Source organism: Triticum dicoccoides, chromosome 7B (genome assembly GCF_002162155.2).
Source record: "Triticum dicoccoides isolate Atlit2015 ecotype Zavitan chromosome 7B, WEW_v2.0, whole genome shotgun sequence".
NCBI classification, from domain to species: Eukaryota; Viridiplantae; Streptophyta; class Magnoliopsida; order Poales; family Poaceae; genus Triticum; species Triticum dicoccoides.
In genome coordinates, this window is record NC_041393.1 from 689,538,768 (window position 1) to 689,549,837 (window position 11,070).

Consider the following 11,070-nt stretch of genomic DNA (forward strand, 5'->3'; position numbering starts at 1 on the left):
AGAAGTTTCCTTGGGGGAGAAGAAGAGAAGATGTGGGTGGGAGCAGGTAGAGAGAAAGATGGGGAAACCAATAGGGAGGAGGCGGGAGGATGGAGTGGAGAGGGGAGCATGTGATTATGGAGGAGGAGGGATCAGGTGACTCCCAGTTGCGTCCTCCCATCGCGGCGTGGAAACGTGCGCGTAGACATGGGGTACCATAACTTTCCTTTCGCAAGGGGGACCAGGACTTTCCTAATCTCGAGGTTGCCAGGAATCCCTATGCGGCACTCAGTTGCCGCCTAGACACATCCTTTCCCCTGTGCCTCGCTTCTTTTCATTTTTTTTTTTTTTTTACTTTCGTTTATGCTTCAGAATATTCGAAATAAACATATTGCAAAAAACAGTTTAAATAGAACATTTGAAAGAGATGCTAATCAAGCATTTGAAAAATGTTAAATATGTATAGAGAAAATGTTTCTCATGTATACAAAAAAAAATACGATGTATGTGAAAAAATAGAAAATGAATTTTAAAAAATGTTAGTCCAAGAATTTAAAAATGTTAAACTCGTACTTGAAAATTTAATCAAGTATTAAAGAATGTTCAACATGTATTAAAATATGTTAAACTTGCAATTCAAAAATGTTGATCAAGCATTTTAAATATGCTAATGTGTATAAAAAATACTGACCATGTTTAAAAAATATTAATCGAGCATTTGAACAATGTTAAATGTGTATAGAAAAAGTTGACCATGTATTAAAAAAGTCAATCTCTTATTTCAAAATATTTAAACTTGCATTAAAAATGTATTAGATGTATACAAAAATATGAGCATAGACAAAATTGAGAGAAAATTAAAAATGTGACAGAAACAAACAAAGCCAAAGAAAAAAAAGAATAGAACAAAATTAAAGCAAATGAAATCAAAGAAAAAGGGAAGAAAAGAACAAAAACAAATGAAAACAGAGAAAGAACCAAAAAAACCAGTGAAAAACAAACAATATCTGGAAAACCAGTGAAAAATTAAGTTGGTCATGCTCTACTATTTTAACATGAACCAGACACCGACTCGGTTGCTTGCAGTGCAACACATCATCCAAGATACCTGATTCGATCACTGGCTTCTCCTTTTTTTCTCCTTTTTTTCTCCGGGGTGCGCTAATGGGCCAGCCCATTATTGTAGAAGGCAAGAGCTCCTTCTGTTTCGCTATAAGTGAAATAAAACCCTGGCGAAAATAAAGAAATAAATTTAGAAAAGAGAGATGGGCTACCATATTTCCCCTGCTTCGGCCTAGCCCAAAAAATAATACTAGGCCTGCATAGTAGTAGCCCAACACCATGATTGCGAAATTCACCTCATCTAATCTCATGGCCCCAAACCCTGTCTGGCGCCTCAAGCGCTAGAGAAAGGGTAATTTTTTGACAAAATTAAAGGGTCATTTATAAGTAGAGAACACCCTCCTCGTCCACATAAGCGAAACCACTAGTTAAGGAGTACTCCTTACAGAGATCACTCCAACTGCCCCAGGCTACGACAAGTGGCGCACTGTATGTACGTCACTTGTCACAACCTGGAAGTTTTCCCTTTTTTCGTACATTCGTTTATTCAAAACATTTTATCTCTTAAACCGTGCGTCCAAATCTCGAACCGTTTTCGCCGTTGATTCCTCGCGTCGAGATATTTAAAACTAGATCCTATGTTGATAGGTTTTGACAAACTTTTTTTTCATGAAAAAAAACAAGACGAAAAAAACCGGACGAAAAAAACGAACCGGGAGCACGGTTTTTTTCCTTTTCGAAAAAGGCACGGCCGTGACTCTCGCAAAAGCACAACCTTGCCTCTCGCGGAAGTAAAACCGTGCCTCTCGCGAAAGAAAAAAAATAGAAAACGCATTTTTTTCCTTTCCGAAAGAGGCACGGCCGTGACTCTCGTGAAAGCACAACCGTGCCTCTCGCGGAAGCAAAATCGTGCCTCTCGCAAAATAAAAAAAAACAGAAAACGCGTTTTTTCCTTTCCGAAAGAGGCACGGCCGTGACTCTCGCGAAAGCACAACCTTGCCTCACGGTGAAGCAAAACCGTGCCTCTCGCGAAAGAAAAAAAACAGAAAATGCATATTTTTTTCATTTCCAAGAGGCACGGTCGTGACTCTCGCGAAAGCACAATCGTGCCTCTCGCGGAAGCAAAACCGTGCCTCTCGCGAAAGGAAAAAAACTGAAAACACTTTTTTTGTTTCCAAGAGGCACGACTGTGCCTCTCGTTTGTGCCTCGCGCGAAAGCACAACCGTGCCTCTCGCGAAAACAAAACCGTGACTCTCGCGAAAAAAACGTTTTTTTGCGCAAAAAAAAATTTGTCGAAAAGTTAGGGAAGACCGGTGAAAAACCAAAACATAAAAAAATCCCGGAAAAAACTGTTTAAAAAACCGAAAACGCGTGCGAAAAATTAACAAAACAAAATTCAGAGGGAGCATCCAGAGCGCGACACGTAGTGAATGGCTGAGAGCGCGCCAAGTGACGCTGATCATTGCGAGGCTCCCGAAGGAGCACTCATTAATTAGTTGCTCCCCCACATAAAGTCCTAAAGGGCCGGCCGAAATGAGAGTCCCTCGTGTTTAGTTTTTCAGAAGCCCGTCCGATTTTGGACAGCATCCAAAAGCTTCCATCCATTTTTATGTGTTTCAGTTTCCTGGTTGTTGCTCGGGTTTTTATCTTTTTTTTCCTTTTTGTTTTCTTTAAATTTTATTCTTTTATTTTTAATTTCATGCCATTTCTTTTTTTAAATGCGTGAACGTTTTTCAAATTCTTGAATTTCTATGTTTGATGCACGACCTTTGTGAAATCCATGCCTTTCCCATATTCATGAATTACTTTCCGAACTCGTGAATATTTTTAAAATTTCTAATTTTTATTCAAGTTCAAAACCTTTTTAATGGCGGATACTTTCTAAAATTTGAGAGCATTTTTCAAATTTGTGATTGTTTTCCATTTCTTGAACCTTTTTAAACTACTGACATTTTTAAAATTCATGAAATTTCAAATCCGCAGACTTGTTTTTCAAACGCATGAATATATAGAAATCCATTAAAAAAATCTCCAGACTTTTTTAAAAATTAGTGAGCTTTATAGTTATTTGAAAATATCATATTTTGTGAACTTTATTGCAAATCCATGAACTTTCTTCATATCCACGATTTTTTTTCTATTCACTGTGCTTTTAATGATTTTTTAAAGATTTACTATCTTTTACAAAAGTCAAATCGGTGAGTGATCAACCGTGGACCGAAGAGTCGTGGGAGCCTATGCCCTGGTCGGGTCATCTTTGTTGGGCCATCACGAGCTGAACAAGACGTGAGCACCAAGATCGATTACCGGCGATAAAGGCACGGAACGGGAGCACTGCCTCAGGATGTGATATGTGTTGCTCGCAACGACCGATTGACGCCGACCCATTTTACCCGTGACTGATCAGGGACATCTTTCGTCCTTTCTCGACCTCCAATGTTTAGGCCCCCCAGGAGCCTCGAAGACCACGATGTTTCCAGCCTACTCATTGAATTCCAACCTCACATTACATGAAATGATCTGTGTAATAGAAAAACACAACATTAATGGTAATAGTAGAGAAGAAAAAACACACAATTGATATATCCTATTAGAGAAGAAGTTTTGTTGTTATCGCTAAAAAAACAAAGCACCGCTGGAAGTAGATGCCGAACAGATCATCAGTTGTAAGGCTGGTAGCGTACCTTGACTTGCATAGTTGACATGGTGATGGTGGCGCCATTCTACAAGAAAGCATATCAATTCTGCCCTAAGTTCAAAATCGGTTTCTACACTAATAAATCAAATTCTACTAAGTATAGTCGGAATCTACACTACCAAAACCAACACAAAAGACTAGCATGCGATTCTACACTAAAGCATATATCCACTAAAAAAAATTCTACATAGATAGATATAGATTTGAGGAACGGTTCAAGCCTGGTTTCTGATCCGTACATAGTCCGTTCAATCTTTCTTCCTACTCCAGGCTTGGTTTCAAATTCATCAAAAGTGAAATTTTCACACCTATCTATTTATCGTGTCTTTCTTCTTCGTATTGGAGTTGCAGAGGCCGAGACACGCTGGGGCTTCAGAGCTCGGCCACGAAGAAGGGGAGAAGGGAGTATGGAGGGATTACCTGATTCGACGGCAACGAGATTGGCTGAGATTTGCTGATAAAGTAGGCAGATGGTTCATGTACCAGTTGTTACGGCCGTCACATAAGATTGTGTTTTGCTCAAATGTTGCACTATAAATGTAAGTAGAAGGTGCAGAACTATTCATGGATCAAACTGGAGCACACCCACACCGAATATTACACTGAATATCCATACTTCAGATGCCCATCACTTTACAGAAACAAAACCATGTCATACATAGCTACCTCATCATTTGCAGAGAACACACCACCAGGGCATCTGAGTGTACACTTTACTAGAGAGCAAACACAATAAGCATCAGCAGCATGCCAGCATCCCAAACAATCAAATTTGCACACAATACAGAAACACATAAACCATCAAATCTGGACGTCAAATACAAATCCGGAACTAATAATTAGACCAGCACACTTGGGCCCACTCGGATTGAGTGTAAAATTAGTGTGCTCCCTGGCATTCAACTCAGGTTTGAGCTAAACTGCACTAAACATGTCACCTAAAAACCTCACGCTAGACCTTGGGAGCACTGGTCACATGCCCACATCTACTAGTAGACAGTAGAAAGTACTCCCTCTGATCCTAAATATAAGTCTTTGTAGAGATTTCACTATGGACTACATACGAAGCAAAATGAATGAATCTACACCCTAAAATGCATCTATATACATCCGTATGTGGTTCATAGTGAAATCTCTACAAAGACTTATATTTAGGAACGGAGGGAGTAGCATACATATACAAGAGTCGCACTGGTCTAGCAGAAGCATCATCGGTACATACAAAAGCAGGCATGTAAAGGCTAACAGCTGCATAAGTCAACATGATAAGTTGGTATCACCTTACAACAATGTGCAAAACTGGTAGTATGAGACGCTGTGGATCCGCTGGTACCATGACAGACCCACGTCTGCATTATCTGCTGCCTCCAGCCCTCCACTGCTTATGGCATTTGATACCATTGATTTCAGTTACCTGATAAAATATAGGTGAAATTCAAGCAGTGGTCTTGGTTCAGCAAACAACTTTCAGTGATATCTCTGCAGAACTTGGGAGTGCCAGAATTTCAAAAAAGCATACAAGAAAAGTCTGCAGTTGTGTTGTCTTCGTTTATCAGATTTGTATCTCCATTTCTAACAATCGGTTCCTATTCCCACCAAGTGTAAAAAACAATTAGGTTGTATTATGAACCCTATATCCTTTCTAGACAATACAGTTACACAGGCATTCAAATATTCAAATCAAAGAAAACAACTGGCGTTCCTGATGTACATAATAGTAATTAACCACCCTGAAACTTGAGGAGGATAAACCAACTTGTGCTGAAGAATCAAGAATCCAACTCAACAAAAAATAATAATAATCTAAAGCTCAAGTTTGGGGGTTGTAGCCAAGTTTTTATATAGAGTTATTAGAACATAATAGATAGAAATTGTTGAGAATGTAAATCTGCACAATAGCAGCTAACAAAAGAAAATATCATCAAAATATGAAATAAACATGAATTATTATCCTTATATCTTAGTCAACATTGCAACCATTATTACCACAGAAGGGAGCGTAAAAAAGCAAGTGCGTCTCACCACTAAGGGATTGTACTCGTATGTCGATTTTCATTACCACAAAAGGGATTGTACTCGTATGTTGATTTTCATTAGAAACTTGATGAATCAGAATTAGGCATATGCACATGATAAAATTCGCAAAGGAGATAAAATATCAGCAGAATGGACATTGGAAAATAAATGACGATACTAGGTAGATTGATAAAGAGACAAACCGTACAGGGTCATTCTGTTGGATCATGCATCTCCTTCATCGCAGGGAATTTAGGAGGCCAAACCATCATAAAAGGAATAACACTAGTCAAGGTTTTATCCTCTGGCGTCATCTTGTAAACCTTCTTTGCCGCCTTGCTCTTAATATCAAACAGGCAGAGGACATGTTCCATCTCCAAGAAAACGAACTCAGAATCTACCCCAACCGCATGCACCCTGGCAAATGCTGAATCACTCGCATCCTTGAACATGCAAGTTGGTATCATATAATTAGCACATATCTCGCGCAAACAGACGGTACGCTCAAGGAACCAGTTGGAGACGCCACTGATATCCATCCTATGGAGCCAGATGCGAAGCAGGCACCCCTTTACATGGATCAGATGAAGATGAGAATCATCCGTGAGCGACAGCTCGAAGCTCAACCGCTTAACCTCTTCTGGAAAGTTCACTAATGACAAAGATCCGGACACAAGATGTAGCAGGATCAACTTATAACTGTTGTTCACAAAGGCCACATTGTAGATTTTAGTGCCACCAATCAAAGTAGAAGGCAACAGGAGTACAATTCTAGGGATTTCAGTTACAGAGGAAGAGTAGATGGTCCAGATACCTTCTTGTAATGCGTACACATCCACAACTGTCTGCTGCTCTTTATGCATTATTGCCAAAAGGAGGTAGGACAGACCTTGGCCGCCGTGACTGACGAGGATCTCACGATCATAGTATGTGGAGCCGTCGTGATGGATGCTGGTGTTGGGGACTGTTGGGAGGATGGCCGTGTCCCTCGCAGGGTAGAGGGGACAACGCACCCTTGTTGGGTTCATGGTGCGGTTCGGGTACATCTGGAAGGTTGAGAGGAGGAGGAGGCCATTCCAGCAATCCAGGTCGAACCTGTCGGGGCCCAAGGAGTCCAGATCGAAGCTGCCGCGGCGGACGACGTCGGCGAGCTCAGGGGGCTGAGGCAGCGGCACGAACCGCGGGGGGTGGGGGCCTGTGGTGACGACGTAGAAGCCGAGAAGGCTGGGCGGGTGGAGGTCGCGGAAGCGGCGGAGGAAGGCGGGCGCGGCGGCGTGGAGGAGCCAGCGCTTGCAGACGAGCGCGGCGCGGACGAGGCTGGTGGGGAAGGCGAGGCGGAGGAGGATCTCACCGAGGAGGTCGTCGTCGTCGAGCACGGCCGAGATGGCCGCGGCGGCGGCCGCCGGCGCTCTCTTGCCTTCCATCCCCGTTCTCGATCTGGTTTGGGGATTGAGAATTTCAGAGCAGCAGAATTTGGGGTAAGAAAAACAACTGGAGTCCGTTCCGGGCTCGTGTACTCAGCACGGACAAGTCCGTTCACTACGCTCCTGGAGACTTTTTTTTTGTGGAGACTTGGAGAGAGACCCCTGGAGACAAGCGAGAGGCATAGACACAAACTTATCACAAACAACCATTAATTATTATTTTTTTGCACTCTCAAGTAGCCACGTCATTCTAGGTTTCTCTTGCTATCCAGCAACGAGCCTTATAAGGGACTTTTTTATATAGAAAATCAAATTATGAGTTAACTTGCATTTTTTCTATGCGACCAATTTTTTTTTATGAATGCACATCTGTATTTGCTATATTGTTTTAGGTTTAGTCAAGGGTGGAGATGTCTCCACTTTCTCTACTCAACGTTGTTTTGTCAATAAATTAACACAACAAAAATCACACTCATTTTTTATTTTTCATCTAATATTCTTAGATGTTTACACTAAACAATACTTCTTTCAAAAGAAATTGTCATGAAATTATACTATGTTTCATAAATTTTCTCATGTTTTAAAACATCATCAAAATATTTATTAGCAGTTCCCGCAGCAACATGCGGGGCATCATCTAATTATTTCAGTGGTGCTCTCTCTCCAATCTAATTAGGACTATACCTAGTAGTAAAATAATCCGGCAATATTGATCACGCAGGCGCTCAACCAAAAACAGTACTCAAACTCACGTACATAAACAAACTAGATAATGGTAGTAATACTCCCTTATCTTGTTAAAAGATAGTACTCTTTTATGTACTACCAGCACATATGCCCGCGCGTTGCACCGGAGAAAAGTTGATCATCCAGCCAAGTTAAACACAGTCCGATTGCAATTATATGTTAAGTTATATCATACCCCCACTGTCCCATAATATACTATCTATCTCATGTTCACCTATAATCCCGCGTGCAAAAGCATCCAAAGCATCGGGAGTTAATTTCTTCTTTTTGAGAAATGCGTTGAATCCTTCCTACTCATCTGTAACAACACAATGGTGTGTTCGTTTCTCTAGGGATAATCGGGACCCACTCTTTACTCTCCATCGATTCCTATAGCGGTTTATTGATTTTCCATACAAGTTGCAAATGTATATAAATTGATGAAAGTTAGTGTAAAAAAAATCAAGTCTCTAAAAATTTGTTAACATATTTTGAAAAAAAATCAGAACTATTTACTCTTTTTGAAATAAAATCACGTTTGAAATTAAAAAAAGTTTACGACTTTCATTGCATAAAGTTTATATAAGCGGAGCTGCAATTTTTAGACAACAAATTGAATAAACACACTGCCTAGGGGCGTGGTTAAATCGCGCGAGGTGTTGTGGAGAAACAATCCTTCCTTTAATATTAGGTAAAGATAGAACTCTTTAATTGTAAAGAAACTAATTTAATTACTCCGGCTGCTGGGCCGGAGTGCGGCGCTGGCGACACACGCGTAGCAAGGCAGTGATGGCGGTGTGGCGGGTGCGCGTCGGACGCGTGGAGCAGAGCGTGCTCAGAGGTCAGTGGTGGCCAGACTGACCCACATGTGGCATGAGACGATGGCCTCGGGCGAGGGAGCTCGTGGCGGCCTTCTTGTCCTAGTGATGGGACGTCAAGCACGGCTGACCATGGGGCGGCATGCGAGGGATTAGGGACGTAGTGCCCCGATCTGGCGCTTGTGACAGCGGTTGCCGTTAAATGGGTGAAGACAACGTCTGGCGCGGCGGTGGGTGCTTCCTGTAGCACCCATGATCGGGACGGCGACCCCTATTCTTCGACTGTGGCGGACTCCGATCCATGGTCATGCAGTGAAGTTGGTTGTTCAGCTGTTGCATTTTGTATTTCTTAATAATATAGGTGTATGCATCGTCATAATGCAGAGGCCGGGGCCTATCCTCCTTTTTAAAAAGAAAAAAAATATGGTGAAACTTCCATGTAAATAGAACCAATGTAGTTTGTGTAGCATTTACAGATGTCCTTAGAGCCTCTCTCTCCTACGTGATCAACGTTGCCAGAATTTTTTATTAGATACAATGCTAATTAGGTTGGAGAGAGAGAGAGGACTTTTAACATACGTAGGGAACGTGCCCTTTTTCCGTCCCCGGCCTCTTTGGACGTGTGTGGAGGGCGAAGAGTCCATTTTGGACGCCTTGGAGCATCTCCAATATAAGTAGGTCCGTCCCATTAGGTGACGGTTTGCATCCTGGTGCGGCGAGTGCGGAGGCTATCGCGGCGTGAGCCCTTGTTCCGTCCTCGGCCAACATCGGATCTGCCCCATCCCTCCCGGCGGCGGGCTCCGGGTCGTCGACGTAGATCGTTCCTCCTTCCGTTCCCTTCCCATCCACCATAAGCCTTCTGCGCGATCCTGGGGCGCACGGTCGAAACACACCCATAAACCCTAGGCGGAGAAGCGGGAGGTAGGGGGCGGTAATGGAGGGAGTAGCGGGGATGATGAGGGGGCTGAAACTCTCAGATGAGGAGAAGAAGGGGATCAAGATCCGGAGTATGGTGAAGGAGAAGGGTAAAAAGTGCAGGAGCGCAGGCGGTGGGCAAACTCTTCTCTGAGAAGCTGGCGCATCCGGATGCCATCGCCTTGTCTCTTGGCAATGTTGGGTGCCCGATCAAAGGGATAGACTGTAAGGAGGTAGGGGAGAATCGGTTTGTGTTCAAGTTCTTGCAAGAATCAGGAAAGAGGAGGGTTGTGGAGGATGGGCCATGGATGTTCGATAATGATCTGTTGGTGGTAGAGGAGTTTGACCCATATAAGAGACTGGAGGAGTATGAGTTCAACAACACACCAATTTGGGTGCGAGTCTACAACCTCCCCTTGGGCATGATGAACGCGGAATCAGCAGGGGATATTGGCAACATTATCGGCCAGTTCATAGAAGTAGACGCAGGGGCGGATGGGAGTGCAGTAGGGAAGTTCATCAGGGTCAAAGTAAGAATGAGGAAAGACAAGCCTATCATGAGGGGGTTTACCCTAGAGGAGGAGGATGAGCAGAAGAAACAGAAGGAAAGGAGGATGAGAGATGATGAAGATGAAAGTGGTTGGTGCAGGTTCGAGTATGAATTTCTTCCAGACTTCTGTTATACGTGTGGTCGACTCAGGCACAACAAAAAGGACTGTGAGATCAAACTGCAGAAAGGGGAGATACCGCAGTATGGAAGATGGCTGAAGGCAGATATGGGGCATAGGAGGGGAGTGGGCGAGGAAGGAAGCTGGAGGAGAGGAGGTAGGGAGATAGGGAATAGCAGGAGCTTCAGATTCAGCCGCTCAAGCGGTAGGACAGGAAGTGGGAGCGATAGCCTCTCATGGAGGAAGGAGGGCGCGAGGGGAAGTGGCGATGGCTCTGGCAGATCAGAAAAAGGAGAAGAGGTCACCAGCCCGGCCAAGAATAAACATGCACTGGCACATTCGAGAGTCCCTAAGAAACTGCTATTGGAAGAGGGCTCGGAGAAAAGGAGGGGGGATGGTAAAGCATCAAAGGAAGAAATGGAGCAGGGACTGACGGAGGAGGGAGGAAAGAAGGAGGAGCAAGGTACGGACAAGGGTGATGAGATGGGTCGGGAGACACCCCGTGTAGTGACGGAAGCGCAAATGACAACCAAAGGGTCCAGGAACACAAACAGCAACAAAAACCCTAATGGCAAGAAGTTCAGGAGGAGGGAGAGGGCTGATCGGTCCCCCTGCCCTAACACATAGAGGGAGCAGATCCTGGGGCAGAAATGTATCAGTAGCAGTGGTGACGAGCTTGGAGCTAAAAAAGGACGGAGTGACCGCATGGAGGGGCTCAAACCAGCTTGTGCAGAAGATCGGGATGAAGTGACGGAGAAGCAGA

The 11,070-nt window shown here is 43.5% G+C and overlaps 1 protein-coding gene across 3 annotated transcripts; it reads right to left on the reverse strand.

Annotated features, from left to right (window-relative positions):
- Window positions 1–4,860: 4,860 nt before the first annotated feature.
- LOC119340659 lies at window positions 4,861–7,277 on the reverse strand. 3 transcript variants are annotated; one of them, XM_037612576.1, is made up of 2 exons: window positions 5,965–7,277; window positions 4,861–5,154 (listed from the first exon to the last, which is right to left on the reverse strand). In XM_037612576.1, exon 1 carries the CDS (start codon window positions 7,178–7,180, stop codon window positions 5,969–5,971), a length of 1,212 nt encoding a protein of 403 aa, XP_037468473.1. In that variant the 5' UTR covers window positions 7,181–7,277; the 3' UTR covers window positions 4,861–5,154; window positions 5,965–5,968. The 3 variants fall into 3 exon arrangements, with proteins under 3 accessions (XP_037468473.1, XP_037468474.1, XP_037468475.1); XM_037612577.1 differs by lacking the exon at window positions 4,861–5,154 and adding an exon at window positions 5,162–5,326; XM_037612578.1 differs by lacking the exon at window positions 4,861–5,154 and having other exon boundaries at window positions 6,313–6,455; window positions 6,571–7,277.
- Window positions 7,278–11,070: the final 3,793 nt, after the last annotated feature.

Bases quoted from the DNA above. Each gene is read 5' to 3' on its own strand.
- LOC119340659 (XM_037612576.1), bottom strand. From the start codon at position 7,180: ATGGAAGGCAAGAGAGCGCCGGCGGCCGCCGCCGCGGCCATCTCGGCC.